Source organism: Perissodus microlepis, chromosome 4 (assembly GCF_051167445.1).
Source record: "Perissodus microlepis isolate ML-2025 ecotype Zambia chromosome 4, ASM5116744v1, whole genome shotgun sequence".
Classification (NCBI taxonomy): domain Eukaryota; kingdom Metazoa; phylum Chordata; class Actinopteri; order Cichliformes; family Cichlidae; genus Perissodus; species Perissodus microlepis.
Genome location: NC_140464.1, coordinates 24,477,521 through 24,499,962, shown reverse-complemented (window position 1 = coordinate 24,499,962; position 22,442 = coordinate 24,477,521). Strand labels below are relative to the sequence as shown.

Here is a 22,442-nt window from a genome sequence, read left to right as displayed (position 1 = left end):
CAGTCCATTATCAAGAAAGGTACATCAGTAAGCTCGTCTCTCAACACGAGCGTGAACTTTATCTCGTCATGTGGCAAGTGATAAACAGTTCTTGGAAATGGGGAATGTATAGAGTATCTGCAAGAAATTGATGACGTGCGTTGATTCAGGTCAGTTTTTAAAAATGCAGTTGAGACAGGATCGGTCAGGTTTCAGGTAGCTTACTGTGCAGTCTCTGTTTCACTCTTCACTGTGGCACTGGAGAGGCAGAAACTGAATTAAAAATGTATTATTTTCAGGGGCTAAGATCAAAGAATGTGTTCAAAATGTAGAGTTCACCTGAAGTGGAAGAGGAAGATATAAAGGAATACATAATTTTCCTGATCTCTTTTGTCTTAGAGAGACATATCTACATTTCAGTCACCGTAGCCTATATTGATTTTCTTAAACTGTATCCAAGATGCATGGAAAGCATTGTCTGCATGGATTGGCGACATGTCCAGGACGCTCTATACCAGCTCAGACAGGCTACAGCCTCCTGAGTCCCCTAGTTGGATAAGAAAATTGGCTGATGGAAATAGCTGTACTATGTCTACTTTTGAAACCAGCTTTCTCATGCTGTGCCCTATTCCACCTCCTCTGCCTCTAAGAAATTAGAAAAAAATCACACAAGTCTATCTTCCATATCCTTTCCCCTGAACTCTCTCAATTCAATCTCTCTAGCTGTTATGACCTTTTCAATTGCTGTCCAGCTGCACCGAGATAACCAACCTTAAAATTCCATCTGCATAGCCAATCCCAAACCAGCACCTGCTGAAAGTAAAATAGCAAAAGCTACAAATACTGCAAATGTTCATCCGAACCTTTTCCCTGAATCTCCCCGTCTATATGAATGTATTTATCTAGGTACAAAGCTGTAGTATAGCGAGCTGAAAAGATACACCTCCCCCAACGCACAGTTGTTGATTTAATCTCTTTTACAACCACCTGTATGATATCTTTGTACTCTCCGAATCATTTTTCCACAGTGCTTATTAGGCTTTGTCAATCAGCTTCGTGTTCGTGTGTGCATTGTGCTGTGTTTGTGTCACGCCTGACTGCTTGTCTTTACGATCGAGCGCGAATGTGATCCTTATGCCAAAAAGGCAGCGACCGTAGTTATTTTATTATGCTATGTGTGTCCACCTCTCATGTATTTTCATGAGTTTTCCAAGCTCCCTCCAGCAGCTGCAGGTAGTGGTGAGTTGTTACAATGTTGATGCAAGATGTGGGCTGCCACTATTGACTGTGTGTGCCTATCTGTGGCCTGTCACTCAGCAAGTCTCTGTGGGGCTGTTTGGACTAACAACAACAGCAAGGCAATGACAACACAAGCCCAGAGCACCCAGGAGATTTCCCTCTGTCTCTGACTCACTGGCTGCCTGTCTTTCTGACTGATTAACCCCTCTTTTTGTCCTCACTCGTTGACTTTTTCTCTTCCAGAATTTTCTCTTCGATTTCTGTATTGCTGATACTGATTGAGGAGCGGATACAGACAAAACAGGGAAGATGAAACGGATAAGAAAAGTGGAAGGCAAAAAGAGATTACAAGAGGGATGAAAGAAGGAAAGGACAATAGTGCAAGTTAAAAATGTTTCTCACAAGCTGATATGTAAAAATATCAGCCATCTAAAATTAAACAGTTAAATGGCAAGTTTCATCATTTCTATAGCTAGACTTTGCATCATCTCAGCATTCAGCATTTCCGCTTTGTTTTTGTTTTTTTGCAAGCACTTTTTTGTGCTAAGACTTTTCACAAGACATTTTTTTAGAAAGTGCTTACAAAAATATAGAGAAACTAAAATGTTTTTTAATAGACCAAGAAAGAGGAAGCAGGGTGAAGCAACAAGTGCAAAGCGATGGGTAAATACTGTAGAAAGCGGATCAGAAGATGAACAGAGAGGTAGTTCAAAGCATCAGAGTAGGGCAGCCAAACACTAAGCAAGGTAAACAGAAATGAACTTTTGCTCGTTTCTTTAAGGAAAGCACAAGATGACCTTTTTGTCTGTTTGCCGTGCCTCCCCCCATGTTTGTTTCTTTCTTATTCAGTGGCATTAAACAGCAGCACGCCGTTTTATTTCTCATCTGTTCTTTTGCAGCTCATATTTTGGTCCCTACATTTTTTTTAATCCTCTGTCTGTGGAGGAGTTACCACCCCCTCTACCTCTTTTCCCTTCTTCTCTCCCACCCCCACCACTTCTCGCTTTGTTGTCATCTTGGCCGCCTCATATATTTCGGTTTAATCAAACATGTCTGGGAGCTTCTTCTGCTTCACATGGGTTTTGATCTGCTCCAGAGAGCAGCTGGCTTGGATTTGGCTCTCCTGCTCTGTCATCTCTGTCTCTTTCTCTCCATGTTCAACACTCGCTGAGTCCCGTGTTGCTTTGTGCTCTTATCCGCTGTGCAACTATTCTCATTGTCGCTGTTTTAGACATATTTGACTCTTTCACCTCTCTTTAGCCACTTCTGTCTCCTGCCTGTGTCTCACCTGCCATCGCGTATACTGGTGTGTTCACACTAAATTCTTAATTTTTTGCCCTTTTATTTACATTGATGTATAATGAGAAAATCATGAGTAATTAAGTTCTCCTAGCAACAAACTAATGTTAGGGTTCAAATTATTTTGTGAAAATAATTATAAAAGTACTCGTGTCTTTATATTTTTATGCTCCAATCTACGCCTACATAGTTTTTTAATCTAGTCTGCTCACACTCTCATCTGCCGTTTAACTCCGCTCTCTCCCGCAATTGCCAATCTTCAACCCTTTCATCTTCAAGGCAATTTTCCCTCCGACGCTGGGTCCACCGTTGTCTGTCATAGCTAGAGTTGAAACTCTCCACCTTGTTCCCAGCAGTTTGCACTTTTTCCATTTTGTAATCTCACTGTCCTTTTGTGGTGTCTGTTGAGCTTCTCTCACAGTAATACAATTACTTCACCTCTGGGCATCTTTCTCTTATTTTCCTGCATTTCTGTACATACTTGCAGATGTCTTTCTGGGTAATTGAAATGTACAATATCTTGAAATGTCACATGATGTTGCAATTATACGTCTATTTATGCACTTATCAGCAGCTTTATTACCCCCTTTTGCTTCCAAAACTTCCTTAAATCTTCATAGATTCAACAATGTCCTTGAAACATAACTTAGAGATTTGGTCCATACTTACGTGATAGCATCACACAGCTGCTGTGGATTTGTTGATCCACATCTGTGATGTTAATGACCTGTTCCACCACATCCCAAAGGTGCTCCATTGGATTAAGATCTGGTGACTGTGGGGCCATTTGAGTACAGTGATCTGATTCTGATGTTCAAGTTTGAGATGATCTGACCTTTATGAGATATCGTCTAATCCTGCTCAAAGCAGCCATTAGAAGATGTTACATGGATGTTCATAAATGAATAGACAATACAGCAACAATACTCAGGGAGGCTGTGGTGTTTAAGTGAGGCTCACTTGGTACTTAAAGGCCTAAAGTGTGCCAAGAAAATATCCTCCATACCATCCACCACTGCCTGCCTGAGCCCATGAGAGAAGGTAAACAACATGATTTTATGTTGTTTATGCCAAATTCTGACCCAACATGTAAATGTTGCAGCCAATATTCGCCCAATTTTCTGTTTTCCAGTTTTGGTGAGTCACTGTAAATTTTAAGGTCAGTTTCTTGGTCTTAGCTGACAGGAGTGGCACCCGGTGTGGTCTTCTACTGCTCTAACCCATCTGCTTCAAGGTTCAACATGTTGTGAATTCAGAGATGATTTTCTGCATACCTTGGCTGGAACGTGGTTATTTGAGTTCCTGTTGTCTTCCTATCAGCTCAAAGCTTTCTTGTTATTCTAAATGCATTGAGTTTCTGCTCTCCGATTAGATAATGGTGTTAACAAGCAATTAAACAGGTGTACCTAATAAAGTAGCTGCTTCACAACAACATACAGACACTTAACAACTATACCACATGATTATGCCTGTGTCTTACTTGTGCTCTAAGTACTTACCTGTTTCCATTTCTCTCCACCAGTGCCCCTGTTAGACCGCCTGTGCTCAGCGCTGCTTTTCCCAGACGAAGCACTGAAGGGTGCAGTGGTGTATGTGTGGCTCCAACTGCTTGGAGCTCCTGGGGGTTCAGCAACCCAGTCCTTGCCTTCTGCTGTTAGGGACAGAGTGTGTAATGTGTTGCTGAAAACATTAGCCAATGCCAGCTCCCCGCAGCTCCTCGGGTATTGTGCCGGTGAGAAAAATATTTTGGTTGAATACATTTTCTGAGTTTTATTCTTTGGGGGTGATTTTTTTAAACAAATCCTTTTATAACATAGTATGTTTTACAAGATGAATAAAGTAATGTTGATGTAATTTGATACAGCATGTTGGGAAAATGAGAATTGATGATCATAAAGTAATCTCAAGGCATTCAGTTTCAGATTTTTAAAAGTATAATTGACTACGTCAGTAGCTGCTTAAATGAAAGATTGCATATATTTGCGTTTTTGAAGTGCAAATTAAACTGATACCTAACTAGAGTGAAATTGGTTTTCTACCATCTAAAAGTCTGATCATGTAGATTTTTGTTATTCAAGCCTTAAAAACAAGGATCTTGGTGAGATTAAAAGAGAACGGTTGTGAATTTGTAGCAATGTATGAAACAAAATTTCACTCCATGCTGGCTGAGAGAAGACGGCCGAGGACTTATTTGAATGGCAATGTGGTCATTTGACATCTGCCTTTCGAACTGAAAAAAAAAAGTAATTTAAGAAATTTCCCTTACTTTGTACGTCTTAATAATAACAAAAAGGAGTTGTTTTCTTCCCTAAATCCCCCAAATCTCCTTAAGAGCGAAGCTATATGGAGAAAGAGGGAGGATTATGTGGAGATGAAAGAGTCCTGCTATCTGGAGGAGCTTTGACTTATAAGGACAATAAGCTTGCAGTGTGGGCTTTGGTGATAACCAGAACTGAGATCTACATTAGGTACAGACATTTACGAAAAATAAGACAGAGTCATTATCTCCCGGAAATTTAAAGTTGGAATGTATGCCACTGTAATAACTTGGGAGAAAAATGTGTTGCACAGCAGGTTTGAAATAGAGGTTGGTTTGCAATTGCAAAGTAAACATGGCTGAACTGTTGTTATTAGTTTAATACCAGCAAGCTTACCTATGATAGCAGCAACATGATGGAAGACGCAGGAGGTATTATTAATTTTCTTTAGCATTTGGAAATGGCTACAATATATAAGTAACATTATTGTATTTTAATAATGTTGCACTTTGGGAAGTTGCATTTTTGCATTTTTATGATTACAAATCGGTGCTGAGTCTGAGGAAATCCCTCACCGTGAGACTTTTATTATTATAGAAGGTGTTTAATATTTATAAATGATTATCTAATATAAAACTTCCCTTTGTGATATTTGAAATAGCCCAGTTTATTATCAAATTAATGGTGGAGATTGTATTTATCAGCACATGCATGTGTAGATCTCAGCCATGTTTAGGCCTTTGTATAAACTTTGCATCGTGTTTAAAACTTCTGATCTGTGTCATTAGTATCTGTAACAGCTTGTCTTTCATCTGTTAGGCCTGCTGTCACAGCTTGTGCATCTGGCTGATGCTGTGTCAGTTCTGATGAACAGCCTGAGCTGTCAGGTCATGTGCGATGAGAACGAGGACATCCTCGCCAACAACAGCCAGAGCCTCAGCCAAAACCAAGACCAACAGCCCCCTGACCACTGCCTTCTGCCTCTCATACTGAAAAAGGTCTCTGTCCAAACATCCTGCTCTCATCCCCAAGACCTGCATTCTGGCTCTGACGATAATCATAACAAGAAGTTCTAATCCTGGATTATTGTGCCTTTGAATAGGGATTCAGTGGGGTTTTACCCTGGACAAATATTTGTGGTTCATGTCTGGGAAATCATTGTGTAGTTTACATCTCGTTAGATTTTCTCAGTGATGACTCACATTACAGAACAGCTAATGACGTTGGGAGGTTTTATAGAGGGCTCTGTTCTCTAATGTGTTGCTTCTAAATGAAACTCTTAACTAAATAATCAACGCTGTGACGTCAGACCAGCACTGTTTTGGGATTGGTTGTCGGTGAAACGACTACACCCTCAGCCGTATATAATCTGCACCTAATCCATTTCTGTGTGGAATTTACAAAAGTATAAATCCCCCCCTCGGTACACGAGTCAATATGTTGTAGCTCCAGACTTTAACATATTCAAACGAAAACAAGAAGCACTCCGCCAAGGCACTTTACTCTGAGGCCTGGATATACTTTTAGGGGAATAGTATTATATTATTTATTTATTCATTTTTTATTTGTTCTTTTTAAACCTACTTTATGAAGTAAACACAAACATTATGTAGGAGTAGGTAATGGATGACAAGTACTGATTTTTAAATAAATGAACATGAATAATTTGAGTTTATTATATAAGATTATACTACAGTATATTTCTAGCTAACTAGGCAGCTTGTTCTCTTTCTCTTGACAGTATTTAACATATTCTAGGGTCAACTTGAAGGAAAGGTGACATGATATTTAGATACAAACTGTACACCAATATCATTGCCTGATTGGTGCCAATGCAAACAGGCAGCATAATTTTAAGCAGAGTTTTAAAGAGAAAAGAGATTTTCTGAAAGTTTGACCTTAAAAAAAAGGTCAGAGGTCAAACAAACGTAATATTTAGAATACCAAAATATACTTCCCTGTATATCGACAATGTCACCAAGAAACATAAATAAATCTGTATAGCATTATTATCTCTTTGAACTTCAGATCAGTCTCTTGGCCTTGAAGGAGAGGTCAAAGGTTAAATGTGACACGATACTTTAAAACTTTAAATGGTGTTTTCTCTATGTTGATAAAGTTTTAAGGCTGTTTGTCAGTTTGCAGCCAATAAATCATTAAGTTTACCTTGAAAACCTTGGTGGATGTAAGCCAAATTTGAATGGATTGTTAACATGACCCCACTCGACACCCCTAGAAACTTTTAATAGAATTCATTTAAAACTTTTTGAGCTTTACAGACTCAGAGAATAAACATGCACGCACACACACACACACACACACACACACACACACACACACACACAAATGCTGCCAAGATTAACCTTCTTGGCAGAGGTAACTAACACACTAAACTGCAATGCCACACAGTGCATGGAAGATGGGAGCCAATTGTTGCTTCAGTCTATCATGAGCCGTTAGAATCGAAGAAACATTTATAGTGTAAACACTGTAGTACTATGGAAGTCTTGCACACTGTTTGATTAACACGCATCTTTATTTAAGTCAAGGATTCTAAAAAAAAAACAACATAAATTGTGTCTTTCAGTTGCTTCTGAGTGGCGATGAGAACTTGCAGGTGACCAGTGCAAAGTGTATTGCATCTGTTCTGGTTCATTCCCCCAGTCAGTACAGTGCTCCCTTCATCAACGCTGACGTACCTGGTAACACACACAGGCACACAAACACAGTCGCTGCGATGAGTTAATGCCTTCTTTGAATTGTTGTATTAATGATTTCCTCTGTGTTCCCTTTGGATCCTTCTCTTTGTCCAGACCCCTGTTATTATGTTATCTGCCGCTTTGTATTTCTTATGCTGTTTGTCTGCGATTATTGTTGTCATTACTTTTGATGAGGCTTTGGCTAACATCGTCATAATTTTTGCAGTACTGTTTTACGTGGCCCTGTTATATTTTTCCTAGTTACATACCCGTATATGTACTGTTACAATGATCCATCTGTATAATGTCAGCAGCCCCACCCGCCTGCTGCTCAGACCTTTTATTGTTCAAGGGGGAGCCAATCAGAAGAAAGAGGGAAGTAAAACCAACTTGTTTCAGACAGAAGATGTGTTAATGGGCTACAAAAAGACCCGATGAAATAATCTAAATAAATATTATTTTGAACTTTGAATCATGTGAAGCTTCTCTAGTAGGGTCCAAGAATAAAAATATGGAGCTGGGAATGAGCATGACAGGTCCCCTTTAATGTGCAAGAAAACATTGCCCTACTTTCAGAAGAGTGTTGTAGTAATTCTTCCCTGTCCTCTTTTTCTTTCAACTTTGTTTAAAAGAACAAAACAAAGTTTTAAAGTTGTCTTTTTGTCACTGTTTTTAAAGAGTTTCTGTTTGACCGTCTGGCCTGTAGTAGCAACGAGGTGCTGCTGTGGTCTGCCTACAGCTGCTTGCTGCTACTAACTGAGGAGCCCCTCTTTTTCTCCCAGTGTCACTCTGTTTACGGTGAGAACACAGGCTGTAGGAGCACGACCACTTTATCTCTCTCTGTGAATGCAATGACAAAATATGTCACTACTGCGGAGGCTCCGGTTGCGAGTGGCATAAACAAGGTAAGATGGAAGCGTTTGTTTCTGAAATGTTTTGGCTTCACTTTTGTGCAGCTGTCTCGACATCCATCTTTTAAATCTATGGGCGAGAGAGCCGAGACAGCAGATCAGAAACCATTCCTGAGTGAATTACGACGATGCCATCTCTGTTTTTTGTCTTCAGCCCTGGGTTTCGTTGTATATCGGTTAACATATCTGAAAATAGCTGCTGCTGGATAATTGATGGAAAGACAGGTCCTTGACAGCTTAGATGGAATGACGCTGCACTCTGTAATTTTTCTGACAGTGACTGGAAATTTTAATAAACCCTCCAAAGTGGAAGTTTCTCGACATCTGCATCTGCTCCATCTGCTCCCAGTCGCATTAAAATTGAATTTAGACCAATAGAATTCGCTACTCTATTCTGGGTTATTTCATCTAGACAGCTGGTGCTTTTGTAATATAACAAGAATCAGGCAAAATGGCCAAATATTAGGAAAATGGTTACAGAAGCGAGCAGTAATTGTTGATTGGGAAAAAAATGTCACAATATTGCATTTCTTAGCATTGTTCAGACACATGCATGTGTATGTGTCACTCTGTGTGTGTGTGTTTGTATGCCTTTGATGTGAGCCATTACAATGGATTATGCATGTGAGGCCCCACAGTAATTGCAGCACTTCAGCACCACCCCAGAGAAATAGTTTGAGAAACACTTGCTATGCAGACTTAATTTACCAGTACACAGGATATCTGCTCTAACCACTCCTTGTTGCTGTTAGGTTCTTGCTCTAGGTCAGTATGAACACAGGCAGCAGACTCTGTGTAGCAGTAAATTAGAAAGATGTACCGCTGTCTCTGTTTGTTTAACATGCAAGGCTGCGAGTGCTGTTGTGTGTGCATCCTTTGTGATACATTTATGAGCATGTCACTCATTTTAATATGCGAACTTGCTGTAGGCTGTAGTCTCTCAACAACTCTTAAAAACTTTGGCACCGAGCAAGGTTAGAGAGTGTTTTTTTGTTGTTGTTTTTGTGTCTGCTCATTTGAGAGTTCGAGTATTTCTTTGAAGCAGTGAGCATGTTTGTGTTGCAAGCTAGGTATGGAGTCCTTGGTGCGCAGTCTGAAGGAGTCTTTGCAGCTGACCAACCTGGAAGTGCCAAAACAAGGGTTGCTGCTCCTCAGAGAAATATTGGAGAGGTGAGATGGATATTTATTTTCTTCAGTTACTCTATTTATTGACTAGCTCCATAGTGTAGTAGTTAACACATTTGGCTAACAAAACAAAACAAAAAAGTCACCAGGAGGGCAAACAAATCTCTGGGAGGCATGCCTCAAATGGGGCATTGGCATGACAAATCTGTGGCAAATCAAATATGCAGATCCATCTGCTACGACAACCCCTGGCAAATAAGGGAGCAACTGAAGAAGAAGAAATGATAATCACTGGGATCCCAAAGTAAATAGATTAATATTTAAAATGTTATTATACTGGAGAAACAGTTTACAATATGGCTCCCTCAGAAAATACGCTGGTGATTAGCCAAATGATATTAATATACTATATTGCCAAAAGTATTCACTCACCCATCCAAATCATTGAATTCAGGTGTTCCAATCACTTTCATGTGTATAAAATCAAAATCATGATAGCCCAGCCGTGAAACTTCCTCGTTACTAAATAATCCACAGTCAGCTGTTAGTGGTATTATAACAAGGGGGAAGCAATTGGGATCGACAGCAGCACAGCTCGGAAGTGACAGGACATTTAAAATCACAGAGTGGGGTCAGGTCATTTGCAGGAGACCTCCAAACTTGCCTTGGCCTTCAGATTAGCTCAAGAACAGTGCAGAGAGAGCTTCGTAGAACGGCTTTCCATGGCTGAGCAGCGCAATGCTTAAGGTCAGATGCAGTGGTATAAAGCACGCACTGGACTCTAGAGCACTGGAGATGTGTTCTAAGGAGTGATGAAGTGCACTTCTCCATTTGGTAATCTGATGGACAAGACCAGGTTTGTACTTATCTGACTGCATTGTGCCAAGTGTAAAGTTTGGTGGAGGGGGAATTATGGTGTGGGGTTGTTTTTCAGGAGTTTGGATCGGTGCCTTAGCACCATTGAAAGGAACTCTTAATGCTTCAACATACCAGGACATTTTGGACAGCCTCATACTCCCAACTTTGTGAGAACAGTTTGGGGATGGCCCCTTCCTGTTCCAACATGACTGTGCACCAGTGTAAAAAGCAAGGTCTACAAAGACATGAGCGTGTTTAGTGTGGAAGTACTTGACTGTCATGCACAGAGTCTTGATCTCAACCTGATGTAACACCTTTGTGATTAAGTAGAGCTGAGCCAGGGCTTCTCGTCCAACATCATTGTTTAAAATTACAAATGCAATTCTGAAAGAATAATCAAAAATTTCCATAAACGTTGAAAAGACTTCCTAGAAGAGTTGAAGCTGTTATAGCTGCAAATGGTAGGACGGCATCACATGTTTGTGAAGGAAGACGAGCAAATACTTTTGGCAATATAGTGTTCAAATGTTTGTTAAACCACTGATTCAATACCCAATACTTATATACGTTTGTAAAATGTTTCTTGTGGCTAGATATGCGCGTATTTTGTAGCGTTTTTAAAAGTTATTCCATTATTATAAAACCATCAGCACATCTGTCTGTTTGCGGTAAGTTGTGGTTGTAAAGTTTACATAGTGTATGTCATTTCACCAAAACCCCACAGCCAATTATGCTGAAGATTTTACTCCACCACACATTTGCTTGTTTACTGAACATCGCGCGCAGCTCCATCTGCTCCGACAAGGAGAAGCTACCTCCTGTAAAACATGTTAAATACGGTGGACTGGTAACTTTAATTAGATGTGAATTAACTGTCTGCTGTCTCGGAGATGAAAATATATCTCAAGCCAGTAAAAACAGGAGTCTTGTTTCTGCAAGGTTGACATAATTTTAATGGAACGTTTCCCCTGTCACATGGCAGTGATACAGAGGATAAGAGATTTTATAATCTTAGGGGGAAATTTGTCCTTTACGCTGAGTAGAAGTGTAAAAAGTAGCACGGCCGGTGCTCTTAATGTGCTGAACAAGCTAAAGTGTGTGTGTGCACCTGTGTGTCTGTGTGTGTTGTCTGGGTGTATACTTGTGTATCTATCTTTATGAAAAACAGTTTGAGTTTGAGACCCAAAATTTTAGGAGGTTGAGGACATTCTAGTAAGCACCTGTTTTTTTTATAGACTAGATTTAGGTTAATGTTACGGGTAAGGCTTTGAGTAAAGCATTGAATTGTAATGGTAAAGCTATAAAAGCTATATTTTTATATAGAATCACCCGACATGACTCAGTTATTATTAAGGTCGGGGTTCAGGTTGGATCATCCACAGCGAATAAAAATCAATACAGTGCTCTAACAAGAACCATTATCACACATGCTCTGCAGGCTTGAACTTTTCCAGACAGCAACCAGCTGAGGTACAAGTCTGCTTTCAACCCTCTAGCCCCCCAATACAAAGCTAGTTTGATTACAGATTGTGCCATTGTGCACATAATGTAACTAATAGCACAGTTAGGAAGTTTAATTAGATTTGAATATAGTGCCTGCTGTCTCGGTGCATTCACTGCTAAGTGTAAGTGAGTGTGCTGCCTCCTGCACGCAGCTACCTCGCTTAAATGACGCAGGGGTGGCACGACAATTATGATATTTAAAAATGAATGTTTTTTGTGTTAATCATGAAATGAAAATTTGGTATCATGTTTCCTGTAGAGCACAGACCAATCCCTGCTGTTTGCTGTCGAGAAAGTAAAATATTGGAAAATTTCTTTGTTCTTTTTGATATTTGTGGCTCTTTTTATGATTGGAGGCTTTTGGAGCTGATTACCACTTTGTGTGTTTGTGTACACTTCAGTGTGCATGCATGTGTTATTTAGGATGTTCTGTGTAACTAATGTTGCGGCAACAGTGAGCCAGTGCACAGCTGTGATGCTGCAGCTTGGAGATGTACTCTGGTGATCTTTCTAAGGCCGATAGGTCAGCACTATTTGTTTATTGTGTGTGCCTGCCCTTAAAGAGAGTTTGTGTGTGTGTGTGTGTGTGAGTGAGGGAGGCAGGGACTCAGCAAACAGTCACTGCTGCTATTGGCACAGCAGGACAAAGATTTATAGATAAGGTCAGGCAAAAAGAAAAAGTAGACGGTCAGCTTTTTCATGGTTTCTTATTGACTTTCATGTCAAAAATTATCAGTGAAAAATTCCTGATTTCTTTTAGCACAGTTCTCTGCAGCTTTCAGATCCACTGTGATGTGTCATTTTTAAATGTCTTCCTTTTTCATTCTTTGCTTCAACAAGCAAACCCTATTAGGTTTCCTGGTAATGCTTTACATGTCTGTTTGTGTGCATGTGCAGACAACCTGCAAGTGTGCGTCTGTTCCCCAGTGGCGCAGGGTTTGTGGCAGTTTCAGAGGTCCTGGTTGGTGGAGTCTCCTCCTCCTGCCTGCTGGTAGCCACACAGGCAGCCAGCGTTACTTCTGCTTTGTTCAGGTATACACAAACATGTATGCTGCAAATATGTAAAAGAGTTACTTCTTGTCAAAGGGCGGTTGTGCAACTACATCCTGAGGAAACAGGCAACCTTTTAGAGTCTTTTAAAGCAAATTCTCTGTATAATTTTTTCTGACCTATTAGTGATAAAGTGACAAAACAGACAGATACATTGCCTAAGACCTTTATGCACACAGTAAACACATTAGTAGCAGACATGTACAACAACACAGCATGACACAAAAAATTAAAAACATACTTACACACTTAATTGATCGTTTGAGCTGTTTTAACTTCTGTGTAGGTCACACATGGGTGTACATACAGAACTACTTGATATCCACACCATGCCCTTCTGCAACGCTTGCTTGTTCTTCCCTGCACCATCCACCTACTCCACCCCTGATAATATCAAGTGTTTACTTTTGTGTTTGAATTCTTCAGACTCGACCACCAGTCCAGACCAGTCCAGTACGAGGCAATAATCAAGTTGATAGAGGCCATCACCAACAGATTTGTCAACCTAATGCTGCCCTCCCCCGCTCATCTGCGAAGCTCTGTGAGATTTTGTTTTATCTGCAAATGGAAAAATACGAGCTCTGTCTCGTCTGTCAATCTGTGCCAGGTTTTACAGTGAGTGGTCACCACCACCCCACCACCCACTGTGGTTATCAGTGCTTTCAAAAGTCACACTGACACACAGAGCTCTCTTTGATGCCGTTTTATTTGTCTGTCACCGCTGTTTTTTAAAGAGTCCTGATTCCTGGCTAAAAATGAACAGTGTTGCAACAATGGTATTTAATGTGACTATCAACAAGTTTGCATGCATTTATATTCAAGCTGAAACATTAAAAGTAATAACCAGAGATATACACGTGAGTGGGTGATTCTTGTATAACAGAGGGGTCTCTTTCAGTCTGTTTTTATGAAGACGTTCCATTATTTTAAATAGTACTTGTAAAGGATGATGGTTTTCTGTTTGATGTGATTTCCTGACTTTTGCATCATTTCTTCTCTCTTTTCTGCACTCCCTTTTTAACATCTCCCTCTGTTAATTTTCAGGGGAGAATGAAGAGGTCAGATCCCAGCAGCCAGGCTTTGAGGTCTGAAAGATTTCTGCTCCAGGCCCTGGTCTGTTTTCAGTCTGCCTGCAGGTCAGAACGTTGTTAAGTCAGTGGCATCACTGAATAAACGCATTTACAAAGTTTTATGAGTTTCTTACAGTATGTCTGTCAGATTTTCTCATATGGATGAAAAAAGCATAGGACTGAATCAATAACTATCGTAGAAGTAACTGAATTACATCTTTTCTGTTAAACTGCAGATGGAAGAGCTTAATGAAATCCTTGGTATGAGTGTTTACAGATATAATTTTTGCAGCTGTGTATTTTTTATAGGCGGGTTATTGTGTGTTTGATATCTGTTCAAGGCTGGCTGAGGAGTGTGCATCAGACCCTGTTTTGAAGGAGAACACATTTACAGCTCCATACAAGCACAGCGGTGCTCAGGACTCTCTAGAGTCTCTGTGTCAATGCCTGCTCCGCTGCTGTGACGCTGTCTGGATACCCACTGTTATAGTGAGAGCTGAAAACCATCACACACACGTACACCCAGATGTACATTAATCATCTTCTCATCTTAACCCCGTGTCTCTCTTTCATAGTCGTAACCAAACACTTGAGGAAATGATCAATTGCCGGCTGCTGTTTTCTGAGAAATAGGTCATGCTGATTATAATGCACCGTCTGGCGGCTCCTCTAAATGACTATATTAATAAGCACAGCCACACAGCCTCTGTCTACATTAGCTTTGCGTACACATGGACACGCGTGCCTATTGATCAGTGCCTCTGCTGTAGTGTTCGTAATTGTTTTTGTTATATTTCGTTGGTTCTCTTCAGGCTAAAAAAATCAATCACACAGGAAAAAATTGTTTACAGTTTGTGGTTTGTTTTTGTCTGTAAATTCCTATGTGTGTAGAGGATGTGTGAGTGTGCACCCAGTGCCCCCATACTGCAGAACTTCTACTCTATCCTATCTTCCCAGTTCACCCTGCTTCCATCTCTCATGCCTGCCTTTGCAAATAAGCTCGGTGAGTTCTGAATAAACTCAAAACAGCAGTAGGTGTTTCATGATAAGAAATGATATGATAGAATGACGCACGATATCATTCTTTTTTTATCTGTGGTAAATCTTAGTCTTGAATAAGAATGTTTTCACAGGAGTCTATGCAGTACTTTGAAATACTAAGTACACTCATAGCTGCTTCCATTTGAATTATAAGCAGCAACCAGCTGATGCTAATCAACTGAGCTTTATTAACTGATCAACAGCAAGTCCAAGTATCTATATAAAAGCAGAGCTTTTGCCAGTTTGCTGGTCTGGAACATTCAGGTATGAATGGCACAATCTTCCCGGCAGTGGATATCTGAGCAATTTCGCCCAAGGTCAAACTGTGCAACGCTCAAGAGCTTGCAAATGAAACCAAGAGCCACATCCCAGGCTCGACAAAAAAACCAAAATAGCATATCAACATGAACACCTCACACTTAATGTGAAGCACGGTGGTGGAGGGGTGATGATTTGGGTTTGTTTTGCAGCCACAGGACCTGAGCACAATGCAGACACTGAGTCAAAAATGAACTCTTGTGTATATCAAAGTAGTCTAGTGTCAAATGTGTCAGTTTGTCTGAAACAACAGATGACTGCATGTTGTCTAGGCTGCAAGGTTGTGTGTTGCAGCATCTATAAGAATTATTCCTAAACTGTTGTTCTTGTAATGGTTTATTGTATAGATAACAAATGGTATATAAGACAGATTATTCACAAATTATAAAGCTGTTAGCAGAGAAATGTAAGTTACTTTGGTATATTTAAAAAATACATTGTTATTGACACGGACACAATAAAATATTTTACTATGTATGCTACTGTAAGATCACCAAAAGACTTGTTCTAAATTATAAAGCTACTTTCCTGGATTATAAAGATTATAAAGAATGCTCCTTTAATGAAAATTTCCTAGTATAGCCAATAATATACTTTATATTAGATTTGTGGGTTTTTTTAATGTTCACAGAAAAGGGTGAATCACTTTCACTTCAGGTTTCCTGCACATTTACATTTTAGCTTTATTATACCAGTAATACGATAATCTGTTGATTTATGAACACTTTGATCCTGGCCAAAGTGAATTTACAGACGTTAACTGATAATGTAAACAAAACATTTTGACAATAAAACAAACAATTTTTGATTGACACACACGTGAACAGGAACTGCAGTGGTTTACCACAAAGTTCAGTGGAGCAGTTCATGTGAATGTCTTCACCTTGCTGTGTATATAAAAGCTTCCACATCTGAAAAGGGAGACCAGTGCGAATATTGGATATGCCTGCATTCTTTCTAATCACCAGCAGGAGGTGACTGCTCTAGTTGGAAAGTGTTTTTAATACATAGTGGTGTTCATTTTGTGCTGATAATGGTCAGCATTGGAGTCAAAAAGTACGATGAAGAAGATTTAGCCTTTGCTTACCACAAAAACTCACCGTAATGGTCAACAACGTCAGCTTGATGCTTCAAAAATGGCTGGCGTTACAGAGGCTACAGCCATCTTTTACATACAGTTTATGGCTTTACAGTCCAAGGGGTAAGCACACTTATTTTTCACACCATGGCAGCACTAACTACACCACAATGTAAATACCACATTTGTTTGTCTGGAGGCCGATAGAACTCATTTACAGTGTAGTGAGATTCATGATATCAGTAGCTGAAACGGCTTGTAGAGCCCTCACAGCTCATGTTTCTAAATTAGCCGCTCCTTTGAGTCTTGTTATCGTTGGCTCTGCAGATATCACGGGTGGTATTGCTAGAAACATACAGCCAGCCCACATCACCACGAGTCTCGAGGTCTCCGTGTGTCTGATCTTCACAGGAATACAAAATACAAACTAAATATATTTCCAAACAAGTCTGTTCGTTTAATCCAACTTGGCCAATTAAATGCTTTGCTTAAATGTTGTTTAAAGTATTAAATTGTTTTACTAAATGAAATAAACAGAAGCAGTTTCATCACAAAGCTTTATTCCCAGCTAATCATATAAAAAGAAATTAAGCTCATTTTATTTCATCATCACCAACATATTGTGTTCACCGCCGAGCCACTGAACCTTTGATATGGTTAGATAACGTTTACAAAATGAAAATCGGGCTTTTGCACTGTTTGATGCCAGACACAGTAATATCAACATTTTATTCTACATTTATCAAAAGTGAGGCTAAATGCCTTAATTAAATTTGATATCGCTGTAGTGGGAAAACTATGCAGGCTCTTAAAAATTGGCTGTCAGCACGATGAGACTCAGTAATTGACAGAGAACTTGTTGCCTCTGGCGTCCAGACAAGCTGATGTGGTGACATTATAAACAAACCTAAGCTCGGTATTTGTCCTGGAAGCGCTTATCAAAGCAGAGCAGTTTCCTGCAGATGTGGCATAGGTCCACATGGACAAAGAAGAAAGCAATTTAGTTCCCTTATGGGATTAAAACATCTCTCTAATAAGTCTGAGGTGCTTTCTCTCACTGAAGCACTGGAATGGCCAAGATATTAAGTACAGCTTTACAGTATAGCCTTTTTTTCCTTTACTGAAGGCAAATTTGTCGTAAGTCTTCAGTGATTCATTAAATTAAATTTAAAAGTTATTTTGTGTTGCTTGGAAACTAATTTAAGATGAAAAAAATGCAAAGGGTGGGGATCATGAACTGATGGCACCTGTCTTTTACCAGCACTTTTTCATCCCGGTGTTTCATAAAATGCATTTTTTTAGAGCCAGCTTGTGTTTAAACATGAGGTCTCCGTGGCTCGCTAGTGTGAGACCTGCAGCATCTGTGTTAGAAAGATGAATTTGTTTTTCACTGTTTTTCTTTTTTTAACTCACTGATTCCCTTCATTTTTACTCACTGTCACTAGTTACATTTAGGCACTGAAAACTACTGAGGCAGGGCTGAGAGAAAATTGTGTGCGAGTGGGAAAAAAATGTCACTTTAAAACATTAATCCTGCATGTTGGAAAATGACAAGTTATAACCTGTCAGTCACACATTATACCTAAAAGAAACCTTTTTTTGTCAGGACTCCCTGCAGTCCTGTGAAAAACCACCCTGTGATTCAGAAGCTTGTAGAACCACATTTTGCAGAAATATCTTGAAGAAATGTTTTTCTGTGACTTTATCAGTGTCTCGCATCAGTGTGGTTCACTCTTCTTTAGACCATTACTTCAGTTCATGCAGATTTGTGGGCATTTGCTTATGCACAGCTCCCTTGAGGTCTGTTTTTGATATTCTGCTGCAGACTCTGCTGTGCGTGGGATCATTGTCCTGTTGCGTGACTCACTTTTGGCCAAACTTTAGATGTCAGCTCGACAGACAGAGGACTTCAGATTTTGATCTAGACTAATTTGGTATACAGAGAAGCTGATGGTCGACTCAATGGTCCCGTGGTTACAAACAAACCCAAATGATCACCCTTCCACTGTGCTTGATAGTGTTGGTATGAGGTGTTGTCATTGTAGCTGAAGTCTTGTTCTTTGTTCAGATCAACCTTTGCAAAACCTTTCCAAACAAGTCATATTTGTTCAGTCTTTTTCTAATTGTTCTGTAATAAACTGTAACATTTAAGATGGTAACAGAGGCCTGTAGAATCTGAGATGTATTGCCAACAACAACTGGTAAGTCTCACCTAGTTGATCCTAATCAGCTACTACTACTACTCTGATAGGGTGGACATGGCAGTAAGGTGACATGACTTTAAATGTGAGACATGAGATGAGATGAAGAAATTTTTGACAGCCTAGAAATAAAAAAGAGCTTCTATTGCTCTTGCTCTTCCTCTTTCTCGTCATTTAAATTCATTGATAAACTCGTCATTACAACACTGAGCTTTGGGTCGGTGTTTTTAGGCTGAAGATTAAAGCGTGCACTTTTTTTGTGTGTGTTTACACTAACTGTCACATTTTTTGTTAGTGGCTTTAATGTACCTCAGTGTTTGCATTATATAAATAGTGTTTTTGCTATCATCCTCATCTTCTTCCTCATTTCTCACTGTGTAGTAGTTTATTTATTCTGCTCTTCACCTCTTCTTCCCTCCAGCGTCCTCTGGTTTCTACAGACTGGCTGTGGAACACAAAGGCCTTCTCTGTGCAGGAAACAGGTACATTGTAAGAGGATAACCTGAGGACACACACACACAGAGACACACACGACAATTAAAACTGCAGCGGCGCACGCGTGTTTCTCTACACTGTGTGTATCCAGCCGCGGTGGCTCTGTGAGCCGAGCTGCTATTATCATTCTCTGTCGAAGCACATTTAGCAATGAGGCAGATAACACCGACCGAGGCATCTGTCATTTTTGAGTCACTCTACTTTTTTTCCAATAAGCCAGTCTTCTCAGCAGTGTGTCTGTCTCTAAGCGATGGATCTACTACTTCAAAGTCCACAGTGTGCTTTTGCATTGTGTGTGCTTTGTTTTTCACATGTAAGCATATGCGCTTTTGTGGGTCTTTGTGTTAGAGTGTGCCTTTTTTTGTGTTCTTATACTAGTGTGGTCATAAATGTGGTTTACTTGATAGGCTTAAGCCCACCCCCCGTGCTCTGAGCTGTAATGAAACTAAACACTGTGCATTTCATCTTTGAGAGAAGTTTGTCAAAGCACATCCTGTCCTCGGTTTTACAGTTAGCTCTTAGCTGTATTGACCGCGCATTGAGCGGTAATTGTTCACTGTTTGTCTCTGGTGCCCTCATTCTCTCTTTTTTTAAAATCTTTTTTTCCTTTGGTGTGTTTGTTTGTGTGTGTGTTCAAGCTCCTTTTGCATTTCTCCCTCTCACTCACTCTTTCAGGAACCCAAATCTGAATGCATCTTGCTGTGGTTTTCTACAAAAACTCAGTATGTGTCTTCTCTCCCAGTCAGACCTTCCTTCTGGCTCCCACCAGCACGGTATGCAAATACATGCACGTTTGCACCACACACGGAGACATGCAGTCAGGGTAAAAACCCTGTTGTTGCTCTCAGCCTCTGAGCAGTGATGTCATGCTGCCAGTTTTCTGAGAAATATTGAACTGTCATTGCAGTTTTTCCGAATAGGCTAGGTCAGTGTGTCACCAAAGCACGTCTTAGCTGTAGCTGAGGTTTTCAACTGTTTTTTCACCATTCACAGCTTAATCAAATATTTACCGCCTGTCTGTATTAAAGTGATACATCTATATATATAGTTCATACTCAGCAAACTAAATCAAACTGACTTCATGTTACATTCAGCAGGTGCTTCTTCATCAAATCCTTCATTATACATTTTTTTTACCCAGAACCGCTGCCATGAACTGACAAAATTATGCTGGATTTAAAAAGTAAATAAGGTTCTTTTGCAGTTTTGCTTTAGTTTTTCTTTGTCGCATGCCTGCTTCCTCGCCCACTCAGGCTCACGCTCTCTCTCTTTCGTCTTTATGTTGACTTTAAACATCAAAAACTCGAGCGAGAGTCTCATTTCCATCTGACTCACCTGTTCTTTTGAGTTAAGTTAACTCTGTTTTTAAGGAGGGTCTGACAGTCAGCAGGCAAGCTTATGAAAAAAACAAAGAAAGTGTTTGCACGTTGACTAACAAGAGCTCCGGTTTCTGTTAAGGATGAAAGGAAGGGAACCAGGTGTGCGGACTATAAACATGGTGATTGTGTTAACTGGCTTTGAATTGTATTTCCTATGTGAGAGAGCTCAGGCCAAGGCTTTTAAATGTCAGCGCGCTTTATGACACATAGGTCCGCACAGGTAACATTTCCAATTCCAAGTGCTGGTTGCTTTTAATTCCGTTACACGGAAGCAAATGCACAAACTCCATACACTTCCTTATCTCACATCACTGCAGCATCCACTAAAATAAAGAGCAAAGAAAAGCAGCTCATTGGTAACTGCAGCTGTCCCCCGCAGATGTGTCTGTGTGACACTGACACCAGAGTGGAGTAAAATATTTCTTTGAGGTAATGAGATGTAAGAGTTGTACGAGCAAGTAAGCGTGTGTGTGTGTGTCTGTGTGTGTGTGATGGTGAATAATGAGTCTGGCAGAGCGAGAGTCCTGTTTGTTTCTTTTCCTGCCTGTCACCATCTTCCTCCCTTTTATCATCCTTATCAGGTTCCATTTCATTTTCAGCCTCTTGCTTTCCCTCATTTTTCTCCCCTCTCATCTTGAAATTTTCCTATCACATTTTACAGTGTATGTTTTTCTTGTTCAAAAACTCCCGTTTTTCAGGTTTTTAGCAGATTTTTTTCCCTGTCTGTCATGTCCTGCTTCGTGTACAGTCTCATTAGTGCTTTTAAGATTTAATATTACTGATTACTCCTGTGATACATCACAGCGTGTCATCAGGATTGTGCTTTAAAGATATCTGCTAATCTCATGTGAATGTTTAAGAAAAGGCTCTTGTCCTCTCGTCTCGGATTACTTTTCTGTTCTTTAGGACCTGAACAGGAGGCAGTGTGTCACTGCTGCCTGCTGTGTGGGTCTATTTCTTTTTTCTTTCCCATCTGTTGTCCCCTTTCTCATCTTCTTCATCTGTCTACCCTTTGCTGTATTTCTCTCTGTCCCAGTCCTCCCTCTTAAACTCAGTACAACCCCCTATTCTTCTTCACTCCTCACTCTTTGACTCTTTCCCTGGAGGTGATGGCTGCATTGGTGACTGGAGCCCTTCTTACTTTCCTCTGGTTTGTAAACAGTCTATTTTCTTACTTACAGTTACCCTCCAGACCATAGAGCTCACTGTTGCCACCCTCTCTCTCTCTCTCTCTCTCCTTTTCCTGTGCTTTTTGTGTTTTTTTCCTCATTTCATTCTTTATTTTCTTTGTTGCACTTCCCGCAGATGCTGTTGGAGCTTTACTGTATATCCACTGTGTAGTCATGGATCAGGGTCTGTGCCTTGCCTGTGCCGTCCTTCTCCTTCTCTTCTCCTTTCTCTAACACTGCTTTCCTGCTTGAGCCCTTCTGTCTTTCATCTTCATCTGACTCCTTTTTTCATGTTTTACGTTTTCATGTTCCCTCTTATGCTCCCTTTCATTTCACACCCATCATTCTATCGGCTTTTTAATCCATCCTAATTTTACTACATTATGTAACAGAATGTGTTTTTTCAGATAATATTATAAGACATTAATTAAAGCTTTTCCATGTTTCCTTAATGATGAATTTGGCGTTATAGTTGGATTTGTTTGGATATCAGTCAAGCCTCACTTGTTTTTGCCTGTAAAAGAGTGTTTTTTCATAAACATCAGCTTTGGCATGCCTTCAGTTGTATAAAAATAATAATAAAAACATTAGTGAGTAATACCTGTTTGGAAAATTGGCCTCAGGGCCTCTTCTGCTGTGTTCTGTTTTATTTCCACCACCTCTCGCCTTCATTCATTTCCTCTCATTCTCTCCACCTTCTCTTGTTTCTTTCTCGCTCTCTGTCTCAAACCTTCTCCTCTTCCCATTTCTAGCATTGATTGCATTTCTCC

General features: G+C 40.0%; 1 protein-coding gene and 1 long non-coding RNA gene across 3 annotated transcripts in view; one reads left to right on the top strand and one right to left on the bottom strand.

Annotated features, from left to right (window-relative positions):
* Positions 1 to 22,442, top strand: part of mei1 (meiotic double-stranded break formation protein 1) — a 64,586-nt gene that overhangs the window by 11,263 nt on the left and 30,881 nt on the right. The window contains exons 5-16 of one of the 2 annotated variants that reach the window (XM_084926661.1): positions 4,040 to 4,249; positions 5,595 to 5,773; positions 7,363 to 7,477; positions 8,153 to 8,379; positions 9,452 to 9,555; positions 12,769 to 12,903; positions 13,348 to 13,462; positions 13,966 to 14,057; positions 14,333 to 14,480; positions 14,883 to 14,994; positions 19,051 to 19,111; positions 19,800 to 19,897. In XM_084926661.1, the coding sequence (XP_084782787.1) occupies positions 4,040 to 4,249; positions 5,595 to 5,773; positions 7,363 to 7,477; positions 8,153 to 8,379; positions 9,452 to 9,555; positions 12,769 to 12,903; positions 13,348 to 13,462; positions 13,966 to 14,057; positions 14,333 to 14,480; positions 14,883 to 14,994; positions 19,051 to 19,111; positions 19,800 to 19,897 (1,596 nt within the window). The remainder of the gene's footprint in view (positions 1 to 4,039; positions 4,250 to 5,594; positions 5,774 to 7,362; positions 7,478 to 8,152; positions 8,380 to 9,451; positions 9,556 to 12,768; positions 12,904 to 13,347; positions 13,463 to 13,965; positions 14,058 to 14,332; positions 14,481 to 14,882; positions 14,995 to 19,050; positions 19,112 to 19,799; positions 19,898 to 22,442) is intronic. The other variant, XM_084926660.1, reaches the window with a different exon arrangement.
* Positions 7,362 to 13,349, bottom strand: LOC146389031 (uncharacterized). Its single transcript, XR_014800111.1, has 3 exons — positions 13,167 to 13,349; positions 12,774 to 12,922; positions 7,362 to 7,474 (listed from the first exon to the last, which is right to left on the bottom strand). It is a non-coding gene; the product is annotated as an uncharacterized LOC146389031 (long non-coding RNA).